This window comes from Dama dama, chromosome 1 (genome assembly GCF_033118175.1).
Source record: "Dama dama isolate Ldn47 chromosome 1, ASM3311817v1, whole genome shotgun sequence".
In the NCBI taxonomy this organism is placed as follows: domain Eukaryota; kingdom Metazoa; phylum Chordata; class Mammalia; order Artiodactyla; family Cervidae; genus Dama; species Dama dama.
The window spans coordinates 9078790-9104514 of record NC_083681.1 but is presented as its reverse complement, the minus strand read 5'-3'; the positions used below and the strand labels follow the sequence as shown (position 1 = coordinate 9104514).

General features: G+C 36.4%; 2 protein-coding genes across 2 annotated transcripts in view; one reads left to right on the top strand and one right to left on the bottom strand.

Moving 5' to 3' along the window:
- ANGPTL5 (angiopoietin like 5) overlaps positions 1 to 25725 on the bottom strand; it is an 88661-nt gene that overhangs the window by 15453 nt on the left and 47483 nt on the right. Inside the window, exon 2 of the mRNA XM_061143529.1 lies at positions 498 to 688. Coding sequence (XP_060999512.1) covers positions 498 to 593 — 96 coding nt within the window. The 5' untranslated portion in view covers positions 594 to 688. The remainder of the gene's footprint in view (positions 1 to 497; positions 689 to 25725) is intronic.
- The window catches only part of CEP126 (centrosomal protein 126), a 102217-nt gene continuing 83120 nt past the window's right edge, over positions 6629 to 25725 (top strand). The window contains exons 1-2 of the mRNA XM_061143517.1: positions 6629 to 6982; positions 13587 to 13706. Coding sequence (XP_060999500.1) covers positions 6855 to 6982; positions 13587 to 13706 — 248 coding nt within the window. The 5' untranslated portion in view covers positions 6629 to 6854. The remainder of the gene's footprint in view (positions 6983 to 13586; positions 13707 to 25725) is intronic.

Here is a 25725-nt window from a genome sequence, read left to right as displayed (position 1 = left end):
TTTAAATTATAGAGATTCAAATCACCATCTACTCATAGTATTGAATACAGTCTTAGCTATCACTCTGACATTGCTCTGAAAACAACTTTTTAATTTTAAATTTTAAAATTTCCTGAGTAACCAGGCATTAGACTGTGTTTGAAGTATGAAAGTTTATAGAACAGTTTTTTTTTTTAGTAAAATGAACTTTTCATTGCCTACCAGATATTGCATTATTAAAGTTAAGTGGAAAGTTGTTAGCTGGTTTTTAACCTAGGTCTGCAATTTCTTTAACAATTTTTTACAAGAAATGTGTTAAGAGGCAATCTTCAGTTTATAGTTTCCTAAGTTTAAAAATAATATTATTTAAGCATGTCTCAGCATTTCTAAATAAACACTTTAATTTTTCCATAAATTATACTGAGTGCTATAATTAATCTTGTCAAACACCTAGTATATATCTTAAAAACTATATAATCATGCTTTCTTAGCTAAAATAACATTGCTGAAATTCTTACCGTAGAATGATGCACACAGTTGTCTTGTATAGCTTCTCCACAAGTGAAAATACATAGATTTAAAAATAAGAGTGAGGCTTGGAAAAGATAAATCATATTTTTCTTGGTTGGAGAAATGAAAATTTTCTTCAAATATCAGTTAGCTCTGTGTGGAAAGAGCTCCAGTACATTGAGTCTTCAGTCAAAAATTTCTGGAAGGTGTACAACAAAAACAGAAGCCAGTACTTACTGGTTTCCATGCCCTCGTTTGAAACAACACCCTTCATATAAGGAATAAGGTAGCCTCCAGAGATCCCATCATTCTAAGTTATACAGACCCTTTTTATCACTACATGTCTGTATTGTAAATTCGTGCTTTTGGAATATAAGCAATAGCTGGCCAGCTAGCTAACTAAATCAAGCAACCAACCCAGAATTTCTAAAATTATCCAAGTTTTATGAGCCAGGAATTTTTTTCCTTAGAAAAAAATTCTTTTGATAATGTGTAACTCTCTTACTGTGAACCAGTTTGCATAAAAATAGTAAGAAAGTAGAAGTTAAGTTTCTACTTAAATGATGGAGTGGAAGACTAATACATTAAAACTATTTCTACAAAATACTAAGTAGAAATTTAATCAATGTGGACACCCAGAGCAGATAGTTCAGACTTAAAACATTCTTATAACTGAATGTAGCTATCAATGATGGTCATATTAACCACCTAGACCAAATTCCTAGGACTCTAACTGATTTGTATGTTTTACATCAATAGTGTTAAAATTTCAACAATTGTGAATATAAGGGCACTGTTGTTAATGAAAATCACTACTCTCTGAAAGTTGATAGATCAATGTCTTTGATGAATTTTCAAATTCTCCATGATAGTAGCTCCTTCTTTTCCCTATAGAAACATGCCTAAGTCTTCATTACTTTAAATTTAAGACTTTCCTGAGTTTTGTTTCCTATTCAAGGTATTATCTCCATTTCCATTCTTAGCCCAAGAACCACACGATAGAGATAACAGTTTTTATGGCACTTGCATAGTGAGTGGTATGTTCTGGGCACTAACATAGCAATTAAAGAAGTAATATCTTAGATTATTTTCTTACTTTACATCCTCACTACCCACTACTTAAATGCAAGCACTCTCATCTCTTATTCTACTGAAAATTTCTCAGTTTCTCCCAAGAGGCAATATGGGGTGGTTGAGAGTGCCAGCTCTGGTACCAGAATTCTTGGATGAATCTTGGTTCACCACTCCCTTGCTCTGGAAACTTGGGCATAGTTACCTAATATCATGATAGCTTACTTTCTTTGTAGAATGGGGATTGTTGTGAGGATTCAATTATTTAATGTATGTAAGCATCAGGCAGAGTGCAAGAGAAATGACAAGTATTCAAATGACAAGTTAGGTGGTATCATTATTATTTTTATTATCATCATTATTTTCAAGAATTAATCCTTAATCTTAAATTTCTAGTTGAAGTCTTATAAAATTGAAAAGAAGATGGCAGAACTTTAGTAATTTTAAACCAGCCAGACGTTAAAATACTTCGTTCTTTCACAGCTTGCCCACAGACAAATTCAGGAAATTCTTACTTGAGCAAGAAAATACTTCAGCAGAAAAAGTAATAGCCTCAGCAAGAAAATACTTCGATAGAAGAAAAAAATAACCTCAGCCAAGAAGAAAGTGAAAGCTCAAGAAATTGTCCATCACACACTGCCTCATATAATTCACAAGGCTATGACAGTACCCAAATTAGATTACTATGGGAACATGTTTTTTAACCATAAAGTGGTTACTATATTTTCTTTTGTAAACAGAACATCATTAACAATTTCTGAAACCATGTTAATGAAGTCAGATGTCTAACAGGCACCTCACACTTAACATTCTTGAACCTAAATCTTATTCTCCCACACTCATCCTATTTTAGTAAATGGCAATATTCCTTATGTAGTTGGTTCCAGTCCCATATCTGAGAGTCACATTTGACTCTTCTTTAAAAAAAAATTCCGCTCAGTTGCCACAACCATGCATCAACACATCTTAATGACTCAGGTTAAATTTTGAAAACTTCTCACTACCGTTTTGACTATCATCCTAGTAAAAGCCTCCATAATCTCTCATACAACCTACCATAATAACATCCAATCTGGTCTCATTGTTTCTAGTATTATCAACTGCAGACTAGTTTCCCCACAGCCACTAGAGTGATCCTTTTGAAAGATTAAATTAGGTCTTACTCTACTACTCAAAATTCTCTAATGGCTTTCCCTCCATTGGAAGTTGGATTTTATATTAATTCCTTATGTACTACGTAAGTCACCACCATATCGGAAGGACACCCCCATACACTGCTTTAATTTCATGTCCTAGGACACTTCCCCTACCTCACTCTGTTCTGGATACAGTGGTCTTCTTGTTGTTCCTTGAATATATCAACTAAAATTCTGCCCTTAAAGCCTTTTGTACTTAAAGCCCCCACTGCTTCTGAATAACAACCTTCATCCAGAGATTTGAGTGGCAACCTTCTTTCTTCAAACCTCTTCCCAAATTTCCCATTTTTGGAGGCTTTCCCTGAGCACATTATCTAAAATAGAACTGACATCAATTCTTTATCCCTCTACACTACTCCATTTTTCCTCATAGTACTTTTCATTACCTAATACATTCTAGTAAGAAAGAAAACGAAATACAAGCTTAAAAGCACAGGGACTTTGAAGTTTTGCTGACTGCTGTATCCCACCACTAGAGTGTACTTGGCACGTAGTAAGTGGTCAATATTTATTTCCTTAATAAAAGAATGAATTACTTTATGGTTTTTGATGTGAAAAAGTAATCATTATATTTAATTCACTTATCTCTTTTAAGAAAATATAGAGATTTTTCAGTTCCATTCAGTTCAGTCGCTCAGTTGTGTCAGACTCCTTGCGACCCCATGGACTGCAGCACACCAGGCTTCCCTGTCCATCACCAACTCCCAGAGTTTACTCAAACTCATGTCCATTAAGTCAGTGATGCCATCCAACCATCTCATCTTCTGTCATACCCTTCTCCTCCCACCTTCAATCTTTCCAGCAACAGGGTCTTTTCCAGTGAGTCAGTTCTTCGCATCAGGTGGCCAAAGGTTTGGAGTTTCAGCTTCAACATCTCTCCTTCCAATGAACATTCAGGACTGATTTCCTTTAGGATGGACTGTTTGGATCTCCTTGCAGTGCATGGGACTCTCAAGAGTCTTCTCCAACACCACAGTTCAAAAGCATCAATTCTTCTGCACTCAGCTTTCTTTATAGTCCAACTCTCACATCCATACATGACCACTGGAAAAAGCATAGCCCTGACTAGTTGGACCTTTGTTGACAAAGTAACATCTCTGCTTTTCAATATGCTGTCTAGTTTCGTCATAACTTTTCTTCCAAGGAGCAAGTGTCTTCTTATTTCATGGCTGCAGTTACCATCCGCAGTGATTTTGGAGACCAAAAAAAATTAAGTCTGCCACTGTTCCCACTGTTTCTCCATCTATTTGCCATGAAGTGATGGGACTGGATGTCATGATCTGAGTTTTCTGAATGTTGAGTTTTAAGCCAGCTTTTTCACTCTCCTTGAAAGAGGCTCTTTTATCAAGAGGCTTTCTAGTGCCTCTTCACTTTCTGCCATAAGGTGTGATCTGCATATCTGAGGTTATTGATATTTCTCCCGGCCATCTTGATTCCAGCCTGTGCTTCATCCAGCCCAGCATTTTTCATGATGTACTCTGCATATAAGTTAAATAAGCAGGGTGACAATAATACAGTCTTGACGTACTCCTTTTCCTATTTGGAACTAGTCTGTTGTTCCATGTCCAGTTCTAACTGTTGTTCCTGACCTGCATACAGATTTCTCAAGAGGCAGGTCAGGTGGTCTGGTATTCTCATCTCTTTCAGAATTTTCCACAGTTTATTGTGATGCACACAGTCAAAGGCTTTGGCATAGTCAATAAAGCAGAAATAGATGTTTTTCTGGAACTCTCTTGCTTTTTCAATGATCCAGCAGATGTTAGTGATTTTTAGAGCAATACTATTTATTATTGCTTAAATCATACTTATCTTTCCTGCCAAAAGATAAAGCTTATAAATGCTTCAAATTATCTATTATCAAAATATTTAATCTTAAAGGTTCTTCTAGAATCTATGCAACTTAATAAAGGACTGTACAACTTAAAACATGAAAAGCCTGTTTAACATTTTGAAGAAGGAAATAATTTTTTTTCTGAAGAAGGAAATAATTTAAAGATTAAAAAATCCTGTAATTTTTTAAAAAATTGGTAACATTGTGTTTAAATTTTATTTCCTTCTTTAGTATCATTGTAAAGCAACATTTGAATGAAGAATGATTATATGGGTGAGCATTTGTAGGAACCTAAAAAACCAAATTATGCTTCTTAATGCTAATACACCATGTGACAAAAAAATAAGGTGCCTAGAAGTGATGACATACAAAACTAATAATATAGCAAAAACTAGACTTTCAGGAAGGCTAACCATGCCACTCACTTTTATTTGCACTTTACTGACCTACATTACTTTCATGCTAAGTCGCTCCAGTTATGTCTGACTCTTTGCACCCTATGGGCTGTAGCCCACCAGGCTCCTCTGTCCATGAGATTTCCCAGGCAAGAATACTGGAGTGGGGTGCATGTCCTCCTCCAGGGGATCTTCCCTACCCAGGGATTGAACCCACATCTCCTGAGGCTCCTGCATTCCAGGTGGATTCTTTACCACTTAGCCACCAGGGAAGACTGCCCTCCATTGCTTACTCTCTCTCAAATTGTCTCTAGAGAAACAGACTTGTGATGATAGCCAGTGGGAATAGAATCAATGTAAATTCCTGTGACTAGGTCAGTTAAAAATTTGCAAAGATAGCTAATCTTTCTAGTGTACACAGTTAGCCTTTCTTTGCCAAGATTACATATTGTATCCTCTTGGCATGGTCCTGAAGGGGGCTTATGTGCTTTGTGTTTTAAGTCAAAACTCGATTTGTTGTGGCACTTTTAATCAGAACACATTCCAGTTTGAATCATTGCATCCAACTTTGCAAAAGCTCTGTTTTAAATAGCTTCAACTGGAAAAGTTTATTATTTTGAACTCTAAAAATGAACAAATTGATTCACAGACATAGGCATTTGAATGGTGGGTGAGTGATTTTCATTTGGTTTGAACATTCTGCTTCCAATATGGGAGGTTTTTCCACACAAAAAGAAAAAAATTAAAAAAAAAAAAAAAAAAACATGCTGAAATATACTCAGAACTCACATGTGTTTTTACAATGAACTCCAACAAAAAGTTTCAGCCTTTTTTCAAATGTTTTACTTGCAAAATTTCTGAACTGATGGCTCAAAAATCCATTCAATTTTCCATACCTCCTGAAACAGTTTCAATATGATGATCTCTTTTGGCATGTCTTCCCAGGAGATTACTAAATTAAATCTGCATTACTTTCCTGGCCGCCGATGCTTTGATGGTCTATTTCCAGAATCTGGCAACAAGGCTGGCACCATTAAAAGCCTTTGAAATGCAGACCTTATAAGTAGGGAAATGGCAAGGAAGACGACTTGCAGAGGGGATGGCAGATCAGGGAGGGAGTGATGGAATGCAGAGAAAGGAAATTTCCACTCCACAAAGCTTTTTAAAAGAGATGGTGGTTGGAAACAGTGATGCTCCAGAAAGACAGAACTTCAAGCACACAACAGCACTCGGTAGTTAATCCTACCCTGAATTACCCCCGAGAAAATCATTTCACAATCCCCACGGTGGCTTTTGCCAATATCTGGGGATTTTTGCCTCTCACTGTCTTTCATCACTCTTAGTACCCCCACGAAAACAGCCTCATAAAAGCGACGTGGAACGGAGTCAGGTTCCAAGGCACAAGACAGCACGCCCTCCTGAGAGGACGCGTGTCCCCGAGGAGGCCAGCTTCTTGGCCACCGCCCGCAGGCAACACGGGGCGCGGGGCGGGGGGGGGGGGGGGGGGGGGGGCGGAGAGTGGGAGGCGGGAGGCGGGGCACAGGGAGGGGTCCTCTCCTCCTATTGGCTGCCTCCAGGGCCCGCCCCCATAACCTGGTCGCCGTCGCGAAGGACGCGGCGTCGGTTGCTTGTCAACATGGCGGCGGCGTCGCCACCTCTGCCGTTTCCAGGCAAGGTCGCCGCTGCGGCAGCTGCTGTCGACACCACAGCCGAGAGCGCCGCTGTGCGGGAACCGGAGCTGCGGCGGCCAACTTTCCCGCCGCAGTGACGCGAGGCTTGAGAGACGGAGTGCTGAGAGGGCCGGAGGAGACAGCGGGAGCTGCCATGAGGGAGGCTCTCGGGGCTAGCCGGGAGGCGGCGCTGAGGTGAAGGATGCTGACCAGGAGGCCTGGAGCCCGGAGCGCGGTCGCCGGACTGGGCACTGAATCCTCGGACACCCACGTCAAAGCCCCCCTCAGCCCTCGCTTGAGCGGCGGGCGTCACCGACCTGGCGCCTACCTGTATCCTTCCAGCCGTGGTTGCCTGGGTGGCGGTGTTGGAAGTGGGGAACCCCCATCTTTTTTCTGTTCTGTTCCCATTATCACAGATGCCAGATGAGAGAAACCAGCCAGTCATCTTAATGCGGGTATTTGCTTCAGCAACTATTGCTGCTCCCCTTAAACCTGAAATACCATTTTCTCCTATTCTAGGACCACTTTCCCGGCCACCTTGTTATCTCATCTGTTTTCAACTTTGCGGTATTTTTTTTATTTTAATGAGTTTTCAAATAGGTAAACGTGTTCTCTGGGGATTGTTTTCTTGTAGAGTTAGGCCATTATGTTCTTTACTTCATATTATTCATCTCCTGATAATTCATGCTGCTTGGAGAAAAGAATGCCGCAAGTAAATAAAATGTTTTGGTCTCCTGAAATAGTCCGTCTTAACAGTTAACCTAACACTTCATTTATTTTACAGAGCTGCTAAAGCCTAACATAGTTGGTTAATTTGTTTTGTTTTCATCCTCTGCCCAGTCTGTTGTCAGAGAGACAACAGACAGAAAATAAGCAAAGGACCTGGAACCTTCACACTGGTTTATCACTAGTTTGTCCCTAAGAATTGGTCTAGCCCACCGTTGACATTATTATTGGTTGCATTGTAGAAAATTGAAAATGTTAAAGGGTTCTGTTTTCAGAATATGTAAACCATGTTTATTACTTCAGAGAATGTTATGATAATTAGAGTGTAACCTTTGTATTCTCAGAGGACTTGGTTGGTAGTGATGATGCTATGTAATCATCTTCATTCTTGTCAGAGAGTCTCTGCTTTTCAAATTAACCCCCGCTTACTTATTGTCTCCCGGTTCTGGGAGTTGCACTTTTAAATGCAAGTCAACAAGCAATTTTCATTTAGTGCCTCCTCTTTTGGCTAGGTGCTTGGGATACAACTCTAGTGAGGAAGACAGGTACATACAAAGCTTAAATAATGGTAAATATCCCTTTTCTGATCATGCTTCCTCAAGCTTTTATCCCATCTTTTCTTGCTTTAGTCTACTTTTCAGAATGCTAACCTGCAATGGCAGCTTCTAATTCTTTTCATCTATTCATTACTCATTCAAAGCCATTCACTTTGGCTTTTGCCCTTGCTGCTCCTCAAAACTGTCCTGACTCAAGGTGTAATCTGAAATAAACTGGATTGCTTTCTGTATGGATTTGATTCTGTCCCCTTGCCATTGTGTTTACTTGAACCCTGAACTCCTATTACACTGACCCTGATTTATCTGTAAATCGGAAAATAGGGAAGCACTGTAAGTGGCTCATTGACAAGGTGTATCTTTCCATCATTTTCATTAGTGAAATGATCATAGACTTAATATTTTTAAATTTTTAAGGTATGAATGTTGATACAACAAAGGAAATAGTTGTAAAATAAATTTGGCAGTACCTAAATGAACAAAACCAAATAGATATAATTCCAGAACTATAATGTTGGTTTCCTATAAAGAAATGTATTACTAAAAATATACTTAAATACTAAATATATAGTTAGAATTAAGAAAGTTGGAAATGATCATTTCAATAGATACCCTGAGCCTTTGCTAAAATCCAACAACTTTTGCTAGTGTGTGTGTGTGTGTGTGTATGTATATATATGCATCTATATGTATTATATATAATATAGATTTTTTCCTAGTTTATACATATATATTTGCTAGTAAATCAAGAATATCGTTGTTACTAGTTGGAGAAACACTTAAGCACTTGTGTTATTTTGTATGTTCTCAGTGTCTGTAATGTTTCATATTGGATACCTGGTACAGAGTAGGTGTGCAAATTTATTAAATTAATAACTAAATTTTAAAAAATTAACTGTAGACTTAAGTGGCTTGGTAAAATTTCTACATGTGACTTCTAAATATGAATTCAGTACTCAGAGGCTATATTTCTCTCACTTGAGTCAGAATTTCCTAACTCTAAAGGCTATGGAAGAACAAAACTTCATGAAGTTCATCTAATTAAAATTAGATCAAGTTCTATAATTTCAATTTCTTAAAACAATTCAAATAAAAATATAATAAAATTTGTTTTTAAAATAAAGAAGTGAAGGTCTCGTGTCCCCTTCACACTATGCCTCTTTTTTTCTCACAAGTATCTCCAGTCTTTTCCCATTCCATTTTATCCTAGCACCCACCTTGCCTCTCTATTCCCTACAGTTTAACCCTGTTTTTAATTATCTACACATATTCTCTCAACAACATCCTTGGTTCTTTGCACTCCTGTTCTTGTCTCTCAACCATCCAGTAGCTATTACAACCCTGTGTTTCTACTCCTTCACTCAAGAATAAAAAAATCTGTCAGAGAAAAGTCACAAAACTGCTGTGGTTTGATTGTTCTCAGCTTCACCAGAACAAGAATGGAATTCTGTCTTGTTCCTATTAAATTAATTTCTGTGCCAGATCTTGATCACCTCCCCCTCACTCGTAGTAGCCTGTCTTAATATTTCATAAGAGAATGGATGCATGAACTCCCTCAGGTCCCTCCCAACAAACAACACAAACCATCCTACTCCCGTCACCAACCTCAGTCCCCTACCCTGTCTTTTTCCAAGCTCACTGATGGGATATCACTTTTACTGTAGAACGTGAGTCCATTCACTTATGCCCTGTTTTCATCACCTCTTCCCAGTAACCCTGGATTGTAAATTATCCTAACCCTCTATTACAATTTACTTGCAAGATTTCTCTAATAGCCTTCTTTCCCTACAGCCTATAAACATCGTCTGGTCTTGGCTATCCTTAAAACTAAAAATCAAACCTTTTTATCATAAGAACTCTTATAACTTTGTTTTAATATCTCCTGTCTCCTTATTCAAACCACTAAAAAAGAGTAGTCTAAATTCACTGTCTCTACCTTGAGTTACACTATACTTCATTCCAAAATATACTTGAACTGATTAAAAAAAAAAAAGGCATGGACTATAGTCCAGGCTTCTCAATCTATGGGGTTCTCCAGGCAAAAATACTGGAGTGGGTTGCCATGCCCTTCTCCAGGGAAATCTTCCCTACCCAGGGATTGAACCCAGGTCTCCTGCATTGCAGGAAGATTCTTTACCGTCTGAGCCACCAGTTGGCTCATAAAAAATAAATACAAAATTGTAAAGAAAAACTGACAGAAAATAGATTTTCACATTTTTCATAACTTGAAGGTATAGTAACTACCTTTTGAAAAACAAGAATCAATTTCAAATGAAAAGTAGTTCAAAGATAACTCATTAATTTAAAACTTTAGTGTAAGGGGACATTGTATAATTAAATAAAGTGAATTATCTGGAGAAAACACGTGTAGTAACTATGATAGAAGGTCAATATTTATACTATTCTGTCTCTATTGAATTTACTGAAATTGATTTTTTAAATGAAGTTCTCAATAGATAAATGACCAGTGACTCTGAACTAAAAATTCACCAAAGAGGAAAATAAAAATTAGTATCAAATAAGACATTTATTCTGTTTTGCTAATGCATACATACTAAAACCTGACTTTCCACATGGTCTTTCTTTTTTAAAAAGTACTGCCTAATACTCATGAGAATTTTAACTCATATTCATATATTTCCAATGGCATGTAAATTTATATAACCCTTTTGGAAATCAGTTTGTCTGTGAGACATTGAAAGCTATAAAAATATGTATACCTTTTGTCTTAGTTTATCTGCTGAGAATTTTCTCCAAGGAAGTCATTCAGCAAGCTTTTATTACACCGTTACCATATTCTAAGCACCATGCCAGGCTTTTATTATATTGTATAGAAATGTAGAGGACACACACATGGTGTACCCATGAGAGTGTCATATCATCCAGTGAGAGTTAGAAAAAGCTTCATGGGGTAGGAACTGTTTGAGGTGTCCCTGAAAAGATGGGTAGAGTTAGCCAGCATGTACCAAAATATAATGGCAAACTACGTCATGGCTTGTTCTGTTAATAAGTATCATAGTGTGATAGTGTGACTGGGCTAGGAGTCATGTAGGGAAGTGTTGAAAAATGAAGATGAAAAAAACAGACCAGATTATAGGATGCCTTATATTTTAATGTCATCATGAAAGTAACAGGGAGATTTTGGAGAACAGCGAAGAATGAGAGACGTAGTGAGATTTGTGTTTAGCTGGTTTTGTGGACGTTCGAATGGAGGATGACAAGTTTAGGAGTAATATAATGAGTTAGAAGACTACTGGAGTGGTCTGGGCAAGGGATTTAGAGCATCAGAGTCAAGGCTGTAGAAGAAGGTACAGAGAAAAAAAAAAATGAGGATAGCTCTAATAATTTGACAAGAGTATTGGTTATATGATTCAGTTACTATTGGTGGTACAATATTTGAAACAGCCTAAATGAGCTACAATTAGAAAAAGACTATATTGGGAGAGGATGAGGTGGGATATATTAGGCTATGCTTTTAAGTTACAATCATTATGTATTACTTAGCCAGTACTACAACCTATAATTTTCTTGGTTTGGTTTTTGGTTGTTTTTTTTTTAATAAGTATATAGCCTTTCTTTGAACAAGTATTTAACTATGGCTCTCATAGAAGGATCTTACCTTTACAGTACAGCTTGTATGAAAAATAAAAGTTTAACCAGCCATGTAATATTTTTTAAATTTGAATACCATACTTTGAAGAGATGCAAAGGCAAAGCATTTTTTATAACTCAGCAGGCAATATTATATATATATATTAGCCATATATATATGTAGAGAAAGATTTAATTAAATCTAACAATACATAGTTGTCAGAACATTATTACAAATGTTACATTTGTGATTTTCTTTATGTTATTGTGGTGAGAGCACAAGCATGTTGAAACATTGAACACAATTGTTTCCACCTGCATCGTACTCCTTCATATTTCTCACCTGAACTGAAGCAACTTTTCCCTTTCCTCCCACCCAACAGTGTTGATCTTGGGTACCCTGAAAGGAAGTTGCACTTTCCCCCACTGAGATGTTGTGACTTAGCAGTTAGCCATCTTGTTGAAGTCTGACTCCTTCTAATAAATTACTCTTTTAGAAGAAGCAGCTAAATCTTTAGCTTTTTCCATGCTAACAAAGAACCATATTCCTTCCTTTTTTTTTGGTTTCAATTCTATAAATCCTTCAAAGGAAACATTAAGTAAAAATATCATGTATGCAAGTACATGTATTTGTTTATGGTGAGGTACAAAATTTTGTAATAATTATGGCCAGTGGCATAAAAATAGATAGCAGCATAATTGAAAGCGCCCATTAGCAAAGTTTCAAATGACTAAAACATTCAAATAAATGTGATTGTTTTGAAATATATAGTATTGGATAGTTGTTTTTTTTTTACTATGTTGATGTTGAAACACTGTAGGATCCTAAAATTAAGACATTTTGAATTAACAAATTATCTACTGCTTAACTTATTATTTAATATATTGTTTTACCACTAATATTTATATCTTATAAAAATTTTGATTAAAAAGACCTCTTAAAGAGAATTTCAAATCTTTATTTGGGGGGAGGAGTGATTTAAACTTAGTTTATTCTAAAAAGACAACCAGGCATGTCTGAAATATATAACTTCAATACAATCCTATATACATCTACATCTAATGATGAGGTACTGGAAATGGTAATTCAGTGACCACTTCTTCAAACTTCAGAATCATCAAAAACAGAAAAATACTATGATAAACTTGATAAAGGCATTCAGTAATGCCAGTTGAAATGTAGCTGAATAAATGCAGACATCAGTTAACCACAGAAATTCAACTTATTTAAAGAAATAAATTCCAAATGAATGGATGATTTAGATAACTAAAATACTCTTTATCTGGCAAACTTCTTGTAAACATTGCTATGTATGGTTTTCCTGATGATTTGTTTTATAACCTATGAGTAAATCACCAGATTTTCCCAGTTATATTGCTAACTGATGTTTAATATTTTAGTATGACTTTCATAATGTGAATTAAAGTATTGACTGAAACATTTAACTCATCTACTTTATATTAGTGAAATATAACCTTCTTTCATTTTTCTGCATACATTCCTAAGATGTGCACGTGTGTTAAGTCACTTCATTTGTGTCTGACTCTGTGCAACGCTATGGACTGCTGCCTGCCAGGCTCTGTCGATGGGATTCTCCAGACAAGAATGTTGGAGTGGGTTGCCATTTCCCTTTCCAGAAGATCTTCCTGACCCAGGGTTTAAACCCAGGTCTCTTACATCTACCTGTATTAGCAGGCAGATTCTTTACCACCAGCACCATATGGAAAGCCCAACATTCCTAAGATAGCAGCTTGTTAATAAGTACCCAAATGTCTGTATAATGAAAGAAAAGATAGACATTCTCCTTATCTGGGCTCATGCTGTATAAAATTAATTAATTTTTCCTCAAAGAAAATGAGATGTATCTTCAGTTCTATTATCAAGTCAAGTAAAAATAAAACATCAGCCAGTCATACACTGACACTAATGTGTGCACATACTAATTATTCCACAAAAAATCATTACATCATTAGTATGAGGCTGTAATTATATTTATCAGATAGCACTGACATTCATCCACTAAAGACGTAAACCACTGTCCTTAACTTTATGCTGTCATTAGAGATATGAAAATTCATTTTGAGAAAAATTTAGAAGAAGAGCGCCAAATATTACTGCAGCAACAAAAAATATGTCGAAATCGAGCACGTAAATATTTTGTGGAGTCAAACCGGAGAAAAAAGTAAGTTAATTGTATTTTATTCAAAAGCATAGAAACTCAGTCTTTATAAATTAATAATTTCTTTACTTTGTAGCATTTTATGAACCTAAGTCATGACAGTGATTTCTCTATAAAATTGATCAAGATTTTTGTGGCTTTTAAATTTTATTGTTTTTCTGCCACAGCACAGAATGATGTATCATCTAGTTTACTAAATGTGACTGAGGCAGTCTTTTCTTGTCATAGAACTTATTAGTGTCATATCTACTTCTTAAAATGACTATAAAATATATTCTTCATTTTTTGTATCATTTTAATGATAAAAGGTGCCCAACTAGCATTTACTCTCTAATAGAATATATTTTATTTTAATTATTATTCACTTATATATAATTTTTATATATGTACTTCCCTCATTCATCCAGTCAGAAAAATAGGGGAAATATGAATAATGGTGGAAATATTGTAAAAAGAATTTTATAAGTGATTACCACTTTAAAAAAAGAGCTTTCTAGTATAAACTGGAAACCTAATAAAGTAAAAACGCAAATGCAAACGATCCTATCCCTGCTTGACATTTCTCAAAATTCATTTGAATTACTGGGTTGTTTTTTTTATGCAGAGTGGTTATGCCATTTTTATTGTTGTTTCTTTCTACATTGTTTATATTTCTACAATAGCTGAATAGCAGAAAATCCCTAGAGTTTATTAACTACATCATTGGGCATATGTTGCAAATCCCATTTGGGGAATACAAAATTGTTTACCTGTAATTTTTTTCTGGCACTGTATTTCTCTTTAGAGTAACTCTATACTGCCTGGTGTAGTTGATAGTATTTAATGAAGCTTCATTTTGTTTCTGTTTTTTATTTGTGTATTTCTGTTTTTCTCCTACCTTTCAGCTCCTGAAGCTTACAAAAGGCACTGATAGGTGTTCAATAAAGATGAATAATCTTATGTTGAAAGTGTCATTGGCTTTGGAGTCAGAGATCCGGGTTAAAATCCTAACTCCATCAGTTAGACCAAGTTATTTAAGCTCTTTGAACTTTAGTTTCTCATTTATGATTGGAATTAATACTATATGTTTCAAGGAATTGTTATGTAGAGCGAAAAAGTTCAATAATAGAAATAGTTGAGAACACATATATAAAATATTTATTTGTCATGTAGTGCTTCAACATTAAAGCTTATTTTATTGATTAGCAAATTAATATCAATTGTACGTTTTTTAATAGTCTTATTGTATGAAATGGCAGGCTTTATATGTGGAATTTGATTCATAAAGTTCCAACCTATCTTATCTCATCAAATACCGTATGAATTCTGATGTAGAAAATATAGAAGAAAATTTGGGGTTTAAAATTCTAAGAGGCAGTACATTTTCCAATATAATTTCATTATGTTTTCCTTTTCTGTTGCCCTACAGAGGGGTAAAGAAAACCTGTTTTCATGTAAAGCCACATAAAAGTGTTTTTTAAAAACACTAGTCATTTATTTCTATATTCGCCTTTTATAAAGGGAACGAAATTCTAGATACGCTTCTGAACTTCAGAATATATCTATCATTGTGACTTTTTTGGCCTTGCCATTATCTATCCATTTATGCTTTACATCATCTGAGTTTATGCTGTCTATTCATATTATGGTCATAGAGTTTAGAAAAACTATTTTTCCTACTGGTAGAGATAGTATAACATTTAGGTTTTTTCCTACAAAATGAGATAAATTTGTACTTTGACATTATCATTACTATTTCCCCAGTATTACTCAAAAGATCTTCATAGCACCAAGTGCTCTTTTTTACTTATATTAATTGCCTAAAATCACATACATTTTGTTTTCTTGTTACCATTTTTTGCATTTCTGTTGCCAGTATTTTTCTTGTATGTGTTTATCGCATTCTTAAGTTTTCCATTCTGTCACTCAGTATTCACACAGTGAAGTCCCCTTTGTTTCTCTCCAAGACCTTCCTCCACCAGTAGTTACTGCTGCAATAGATATACCCATAGACCTAATCACAATAGGCATCCTAAGACTTCCCTTAATTGCTCTTAGCAATTAGAGCCACAGTTTTTTGTCTCCCATAGCATCCCTTTTTTTGTTTTGTTTTATAATAGTTTGTGGGAACACAACCTCAGATAACTTTCTAGTTAGGCTGCTTTGTGGACCAAGTAATCTTAATATATACACATACTTAAAGAATATTAACTTATTTCCTACATTGTTTTTAATTTTCAACTTAGAACTATCTTCTTATAAATTAGTGAAGAGGCGTTCATTCATTAACAAAATAGCTAATTGAGTACCAATTATTAAATACTATATTAGGAGAAAAAATAATTTTGGTTAATCTGTTTCATCATTAGAAGTATCAGTAATCAGAGCCAATGTGGCTTCATGAGGAAACTAAATAGAAATAAATTTTAAGAGATAAAGAACTCAAAAGAAACATTCAAATAGTTTTAAAACAATATAATGTAAGCATATAAGCTTAAAAGTTCAGATGGTCAGACAAAACTCCTATGTAACTGTATAGCCAACTGGCATAATAAGAAAGAAAAGGATTGAATGGGAAAACTGCCCAAATAAAGAAAAAGGAAACACTAGCAAGTGGTGAGGGTCAGGCACTTTGGAAGAATCTCTAAAACCTGTATTAAGAAGATTCCTTAAATATCCCATAGGCAGAAAAAAATATTACCTAGAGAATCACAGGATAAATTATTTGGTGAACATGAAGTTTGAGGTAGCTACATTATCTATTTGTGAGAATGGTGGAGTATGGAGTTCCCCATGAAGCAGGAAAACTGTACCTTAGAATAAATAAGGACTTCTACTTTAAGCAATTTAAGTCATATTAATCAAACCTACATATATAGATGTATGGAATAAGCTAAAAAATATAAACAGATCCAAATAAATCCAGTTATCAGTAGATTTAGATATCCCTGGTTATATTATCCATGCATGCGTGCTCAGAGGCTTCAGTCGTGTCCGACTCTTTGGTACCCTATGGACTGTAGCCCACAGGCTCCTCTGTCCATGGGATTCTCCAGGCAAGAGTACTGGAGTGGGTTGCCATACCCTCCTCCAGGGCATCTTCCCAACCCAGGGATCAGACCCAGGTCTCCTGCATTGCAGGCGGGTTCTTTACCACTGAGCCACCAGTGAAGACCATATTATCCATAATATATTCATAATATAGTAAAGAGAAATGAAAGGAATTCAGGATATTTAGAAGTTATTTTCAGCTATTTAAAATGTTATAAAGGATAACATTTATTCATTCCACTAACATTTGAAAGTGTAGTGAAAGTGTTAGTCTCTCAGTCTTAGTCATGTCCTACTCTTTGCAACCCCATGCACCATAGCCCACCAGGCTCCTCGGTGCATGGAATTCTCCAGGCAAGAATACTGGAGTGGGTTGCCATTTCCTTCTCCAGGACATCTTCCCAACCCAGAGATCAAACGTGGGTCTCCCACAGTGAAGGCAGAGTCTTTACCATCTGAGCCACCTTTCATATACCAAAGGATAAAAAATAAAATGCGTAATTCTTGCTCTCTCTTTACTAATAATGAAGTAGTAAAAAAAAAAAAAAAAAAAGGATGGTAGTGCTGTACAGTAAATACTATAATTGAGTCACCAACAAGGTGCTGTGGAAGTACATCTCACACAGAACATGACAAGGAATTCCCAGAAGGGTAAATTCTTATTAGATAACCAGGAGTTAGCTCACTTGAAGGGCAAAGGAGAACAGTATGTGAAAAAACTTAAATGTTATGAAATAAAAGACATAAAAAAGTTTTATGCGATTTAGGCACTGGAAAATGTGGGAGGGTATCAGGAGAGGAAGCTATAGAGCTGACAGGAGACATTACTAAAATAACTTTTGTGCCAGTCTAAAGAAATTAAACTCTATCCTGAGATGCTGTTGAAAGAGTAAAAGAGAGATGGATGATCATGTTCATATTTTATCTCATTATAACAAAGGGTAGAGAATGAATTGAAAGCATAGGCTGGAGGCAAAGAAGAGGGGTAGAAAGCTGTTATGGGGATCTAAGCAAGAGAAGGTATGAAGGCAGAGTCGGGATTGAGTAGTAGGGTCAGTAGGAGTCAAGGGTCAGTTATGGGTGGTGCATGAAGAGCATTGTCAGAAGTGGAATACTCATCAATTATGCAAACCTTATTTTGACATTTTTAATACAAATCTAAATTACAATGCCTATTTCTGTCATCTTTTATACAGATTATGATAAATGTATTTGATCTTTTCTTCATGCCTTAGAATCATTATTATGGGTATCAAATATTTTACTCTGTTATGTTACTGTGTTGCCCTTGAGCTATTAAGTTTTATTTAGTTTACAGTACTAGCCTCTACTGGTTAGCTTGGTGAACTCTTCTGTTAAAAGATTTTTTCCCTTACTGCGTAGCTGTAATTTCTTTTTTAAAGTTTAACTTTGTTGTTGTTATTGTTTAGTCGCTGAGTCATTTCTGACTCTTTGCGACCCCATAGACTGTAGCCCACCAGGCTCCTCTATCCTTGGGATTTCCCAGGCAAGAATACTGGAATCGGTTGCCAGTCCCTTCTCCAGGGGATCTTCTGCACCCAGGGATCAAACCCAGGTCTCCTGCATTGTCAGGCAGATTCTTTACCACTGAGCCTCCATTTTGAGGTAATTGTAGATTCACTTGCAATTGTAAAAAATAATACAGAGAGATCCCATGCATGCATGCTGACTTACTTCAATCATTTCTAACTCTCTATGACCCTTTGGGCTGTAGCCTACCAGGCTCTTCTTGTCCATAGGATTCTCCAGGCAAGAATACTGCAGTGGGTTGCCATGCCCTCCTCCAGGGGATCTTCCCAACCCAGAGATGAACCTGCGTCTCCTGCAGCTTCTGCCTTGCAGGTGTATTCTTTACCGGTGAGCCACTGGGGAAGCCCAAGATCACATAATACTCTCTATTCAGTTTCCCCCAGTGGTAACATCTAGAAAAACTGTAGTACAATCTCACAGCCAGGATAATGACATTTATGTAGTCAAGACACAGAACATTTCTGTTACTTCACATTGCCCTTTTATATGCACACCCTCTTCCCTCCCATACCTATCCCCTGGAAATCACTAATCTGTTCTCATTTCTATAATTTTTTTTCATTTCTAGAGTATTATATAAATACTATCATATATATGTACAGTGTATATATTATATATATGATGATTTATGTATGATTCAGGATTGCGTTTTTTCACTCAACCCATTTCTCTGGGATTCATCCAGGTTGCTGGATGAATAGTTTATTCCTTTTTGTTGCTGAGTATTATTATAGTATTACCATTCACCTATTAAGGATATCTGGGTAGTTCCCAGTTTGGAGTTAACTATGAATAAAGCTGCTATAAATATTCATGTATAGGTTTTTGTGTAAGCATTGAGGGCAGGAGGAGAAGGGGATGACAGAGGATGAGATGGTTGGGTGGCATCACCGAATCAATGGACATGAGTTTGAGTAAACTCCAGGAGTTGGTGATGGACAGGGAGGCCTAGCGTGCTTCAGTCTATGGGGTCGCAAAGAGTCGGACACAACTGAGCAGCTGAACTGAACGTTTTTATTTCTCTGAAATAAATGAAGGAGTACAATTGCTGGATAATATGGTGGTTTAGTCTTTTAAAAAACTGCTAAATTGGCCTTCAGAGTGACTATCCACCAGCAGTGTAAGAGTGATCCAGTTTTCCACATCCTCATTAGCATTGATGTTGTAACTATTTTGCATTTTAGCCATTCTTAAAGGTATAGTATGGAGAAGGAAATGGCAACCCACTCCAATATTCTTTCCTGGGAAATCCCATGGACAGAAGGAGCCTAGTGGGCTACAGTTCCATTGGGTTGCAAATAATTGGGCACAACTTAGCAACTAAACAGCAACAACAACAAAGGTGTAGTAGTATGTTGGTGTGGTTTTAATTGATATTTCCTTAATGCCTATTGCATTATATTGCAGAATATCTTTTAATGTGCTTATTTGCCATCTGCCTATCTATGAAATTTCTCATAATGTCTTTTATCTATTTTCAATTTTTTGAAGTATAGTTAATTTACAATGTTAGTTTCAGGTGCACAGCCTAGTGACTCAGTTATACATATATACACATTCTTAGATTCTTTTCCATTATAGGTTATTACAAGATATCAAGTACAGTTCCCTGTAATACACAGTAGGTCCTTGTTGTTTGTTTTTTATCTACCTATATGTTGTAATGAGTATATGTTAATCCCAAACCCCTAATTTATCTTCCTGCCCCTCCCACTATCCCCTTTTATAACCATAAATTTGTTTTCTATGTCTGAGTCTATTTCTGTTTTGTAAATATGTTAATTTGTATCATTTTTTAGAGTCCACATATAAGTGGTATCATATATTTGTCTTTCTCTAACTTCATTTGATATGGTAATCTCTAGGTCCATAAGCAAATGGTCTTATTTCTTTCTTTTTATGGCTGAGTAATATTCCACTGTATATGTATACTACTACTTTATCCATTCATCTGTTAGTGGACATTTTGGTTGCTTCTGTCAGGTTGGTTTATTTCTCTCCCTCAGTTTTTGTCTCATCCATAACAAAGATTTGGAATGACGGACTAATTACAGCTAAAGCAGGCAGGATATCTTGACTGTTGTCTAATCATAGCAAGGATTCAAAACAGCAGACTAGTTACAAATCAACTACAGCTCAAGCAGACAGAACTTTTATTAAACCAGACAGTGGATAGTACACTCCGGAGACGTGGGAGCAGCTGTGGCCGCGGCCCTTTGGCTTCCATCTGTATACTTCCCATCTCCTCTCTTGGTTCTGCCCTATGTACCCACCATCAATCAGGAAAGGGAATGCAAATGGTGTATGCTCAAGGTCAATCAGGGAAGGGGGCATGTCTGGACACATGCAAAAATGGCGTTTTTACATATTCATCTAGGTGGGAGTAGCTGGGAGCTTTGATTAATAGTTGCAAGTTACCTAACAGGCTCTATTGATCCCGCTTTCCCATATTTCAGTCTGTTATAATCATATATATGTATAGAATATTTATGAACCTTTAATGGGCTCCTGGCTGCCTCAGTATACTTGAGGACACTGCTGTGTACAAGAGAGCCTGTGCCAGAGCTGGAGAAGCCCTGTGGTGAGTCTGTATCCACTATGTGCCTAGGGCACGTGCGCCCTAGAATTGGAAAAGTCTCTGTGGCGATTTTTGTAGCATATCTGTGAGCGCTCCTGGGAGTGTCTGCGGTGGGGTTTAGAGATCAGCTTGCATCCCTTTCCACCAAGCCACCCCTCACTGCTCATGCCTAACTTCCTACCTAACAGTTCCATGTCTTGACTATTGTCAGTAGTGCTGCTGTGAACACTGGGGTGCATTTATGTTTTCAAAGTAGAGTTTTCTCTAGCTATATGCCCAGGAGTGGGGTTACAGAATCATATGGTGACTATTTTTAGCTTTTTAAGGAACCTCCATGCTGTTCTCCACAGTGGGTGCACCAATTTAAATTTCCATCAACAATTTAGGAGAGTTCCTTTTTCTCCAGACCCTCTCCAGCATTTATTATTTGTAGGCTTTTTAATAATGGCCATTCTGACTGGTATGAGATGATACCTAACTGTAGTTTTGATTTTCTAATAATTAGTGATATTGAGCATCTTTTCATGTGTCCATTGGCCATCTGTATGTTTTCTTTGGAGGAATGTCTCTTTAAGCCTTCTGTGCATTCCTTTGGGTTGTTTGTTTTTCTGATATTGAAGCTGTGTGAGCTGTTTTTATATTTTAGAAACTAATTCCTTGCCAGTAGCATCATTTGCAAATATTTTATCCCAGACTGTAGATTGTCTTTTCATTTTGTTTATGTGCAAAAGCTGTGCAAAAGCTTTTAAGTTTAATTAGGTCCTATTTGTTTATTTTTGTTTTTATTTCCATTACTTCAAGAGATGGCTGTAAAAATATTGCTATGATTTGTGTCAGAGTGTTCTGCCTATATTTTCCTCTAGGAATTTTACAGTATCTAGTCCTACATTTAGATATTTAATCTGTTTTGAGATTATTTTTATATGGTGTTAGAGAATATTCTAATTTCATTGTTTTACAGGTAGCCGTCTACTTTTCCCAGAACCACTTCTTGAAAAGACTGTCTTTTCTCCACATATAATCTTGCCTCCTTTGTCCAGTTCAGTTGCTCAGTTGTGTCCGACTCTTTGCGACCCCTTGGACTGCAGCTTGCCAGGCCTCCCTGTCCATCACCAACTCCCAGAGTTTATTCAAACTCATGTCCATTGAGTCAGTGATGTCATCCAGCCATCTCATCTTCTGTTGTCCCCTTCTCATTCCTTCCTTCAATCTTTCCCAGCATCAGGGTCTTTTCCTTTGTCTTAGATTGACTTTTCATCCATTTTCTAATTAGATTATTTGCTTTTTTACTGTAGAGTTTTGAGAGCCCTTTATATATTCTAGGAACATATCATATGTCAAATGTGTGGTTTGCAAATATTTTATTCTGCACTGGAGTTTATATTTTCACCTTCTTAATAGAGTCTTTCCTAGAACAAGTTTCTCATTTTTATGAAGTCCAGTTTATCACTTTTTCTTTTTATAGATTGAGTTTTTGGTGTCCAGTCCAAGAAGCCTTTGCTTAGTTCTAGATCCTGAATATTTTCTCCTAAAAGTTTATAGACTTACAAACTGTAAAAAGTTTGTATTTTTACAGTCTAGGTGTGTAATCTATTTTAAGTTAATTTTTTTTATAGTGTGTGAGACATAGGTCATGGTTTTTTGGTTTTGTTTTGTTTAACCTATGGATATCCAATTAGTCCAGCATTCTTTGTTCAATAACTGTCTTTCCTCCATGAATTTTTTGCACCCTTGTCATAAATCATTTGTGCATATTTATGTGGGTCTATTTCTGGGTTCTCTATTTTTTAACATATTTCTATCCTTCCACCAAAGCTATTACACTGTTTTGATTACTGTGGCTGTAAGTCCTCAAATCACTTTCTTCCATTTTACTCTTCTTTTTCAAAATTCTTTTATTCTAATTATTTTGCCTTTACATATAACATTAAAATAATCTAGTTTGTATCTGTAAAAAATGTCACTGGGATTTTTACAGGAATTGCTTTATACTTGTTTATCTAAAGGGTGTGGAAAGAATTGACATACTTTCTATGTTGAGTCTCCTAATAAATCCACTGAGTATTTTTCTTTCAATAGTATTTTTTAGTTCTAAAATTTCCATTTGGTTTTTCTTTATATCTTCTGAAGTTTAGTTTTTGAGACTTTCTGTGTTTTCATTTGCAAACCTGTCACCTTGGTGTTGACCTATGGACTATCTTTTTTCATTTAGTTTGTGATCTTCCTGGTTCTTAGAATGACAAGTGATTTTTCTACTGGAAATCAGACATTTTCACATCTTGTTATGAGACTCTGAAACTTACTTCAACCTTCAGCCTCAGCTGGCTTTCTCTGGCACTGTGCCAGCAGAGGAAGGGAGTGGGAGGGGGAGACACTGCTTTATCGCTGACAGTTGGAGGTGGAAATCTAGCTTTACCCCTCTGTTGACACGGTTGGGAAAGAGACTTCTTATCACTTCTGGGCAGTTGGAGTTACAGTTCCTCAGGTGGTTCCCATTGGCACCACATTGGGAGTGGCCTCATTCCTGTTAGTGCAAGTTGGTGAAAGTTTTGTCTTTCCACAGGCCTCCTGAACAGAATCCAACCAGGGGAAGTAGAGGGTAGCTCATCACTGCCAGGCAGGTGATAGTGCCTCTACAGAGGTGATAGACTCTCCACTTAGTTACTGCTAATGCTGGGCCTGGGGAGGGCATCATTACCACTAGATGGGGTGAAAGCCTAGCACTCTGCTGAGCTGCTCTGACAGCATTCAACAGCGTTCTGGCTACATTCTGGCGAGGATGGAAACGAAATCTAGGCTCCCCACTCAGTCTTGGCTTAGATGGGAAAAGGACCACAGGTCTTTTTTTGGTGATGTTTGGATGGAGTAGTAAGATTATTGTCAAAAGTTTTCTGTCTTGCTACACTGGCCTTTTCCTCCTCATGGAGCTAGAGATAGCAGACTCTTTTTTTTTTTTTTTTTTTGGTGGTGGTGGTGAAGTGAGAGATGGTGCTTTTTTGTCCTGTTGACATTTCTGTGTTGCCTATTTCGCCCACTCCAGGTATGGGATATATGAAGCCAAAAGAAAACTCAGAGAGCTTACGACCATGTTTTCCCTTGGATCCTGAGGTCCCTAGCCAGTGTGCCTCCTTTTCTCCATCTTTTAGACTCTTCTAATTTTTTTTTAAAAATGTAATATCCAAGATTCTTATTTGTACTTAGTGAAAGACATAGCAGAAAGTCTGTTTGCCTCCTCTTCTCAGAAGCAAAATTTCTTTTTGTTGTTAGTATTTCTTCTTCTGGACTTCCCTGTTGGCTCAGTGGTAAAGAATATCTCTGCTAATAGAGAGCCGCAGAAGTGGGTTCAATCCCTGGATTGGGAAGATCCCCTAGAGGAGGAAATGGCAACCCACCCCAATATTCTTGCCTGGAGAATCCTATGGTCAGAGGATCCTGACGGGCTACATTCATGGGGTCAAAAAGAGTCGGACACTGAGCGCGTACATACACACATGTATTAGACGCCTGTCCACCTTTTTTCTTTTATTTCTAATGCAGTATTACCTAAGTAAACAAAGGATTTTGTCAGAACTGAATCTAATAAGAATTTATGTGAATAAGGACTTGAGACTCATGATTGAAATTTATGTGCTTTAGTTGATATTGATATGTTTATTTTAGCTAATACCTCAGCCTTTACAGAAATGAGGTGCTATTATATTTTCCCTTTGTAGTATGTACATTACTAATTCTATGTGTTAAGTCAGAATATGAATCTTTGTTGTTTGGGTATTTTCCCCTCCAATAAGGGTAATTTTTCATTTTTTATTGTTTTCTTTTCCAGTCAAATGACAGACAATATGTTGGAAATATGATATTCAACATAGGTTTGGGGCATTCCAAATAAGTTTCAGTCTTTTCAAGTACAAGATGTGTCTCTTTGCCATGCAGTGAAAATTGACAGTATATTCTTGAGCTGTTTTATTTCTTATAGGATATTGGCATTATTGTTTCTTTAAAATGTTATGCTTTATTCTTAAAAACTATTTTTCCAATTCCATTAATTTAAAATATAATATTTTATTCTATTTTTAAATATCTTTAATTATCTCAAAATATAGTTGAGTTTTAAACTTATATGTGATCATATCTCTAGAAAGTTATATCTACCTAAATCTGAATTATGGTTCCAAATAGAAAAAAAATCCATCACAGAAGGCCAGCTCTCCAGTTCTGCCTGTGCTGTTGTGATCGAAGTTACTCCTATTCACTATTGTTTGGGTTCTGTTGTTAAAGAAAGTAATTGTCATGGTGTTTACTTATATACTTCTTAAGGAAGTATGTAAAGAAAAAAATTATACTCCATAATTGTAGATTCCCAGGAAACCAAACAAACAGTTTAGCAAATAGTCATAGTTTTATGAAGTATATCGCTTTGAGCCAAGGTGGTCTACATCTTTCATAGTCTACATCAAAGTGGTCTACATCTTTCAGAATTGTACGTTTTAAATAACTCTTCAAAAGTTGCTAGGGCACATTATTCATAGTACCCAATTTAAAAGTCTATTAACAGATGAATGGATAAAGAAAAAGTGGAATATAAATACCATGGATCCATGTCTTGGCTGTTGTAAACAGCAATGAATATTGGGGTGCATGTATCCTTTCAGACCATGTTCTTTTCTGTATATATGCCCAGGAATGGGATTGCGGGGTCACATAGTAACTCTATTTTTAGTTTTTTAAGGAATTTGTTCTCCATAGTAATTATACCAACTTACATTCCAACCCCAAGTGTAGAAGGATTCCCGTCTCTCCACACCCTCTCCAGCATTTATTGTTTGTGGGTTTTTTGGTTCTTTTTTTGATGACAGTCTTTCTGAC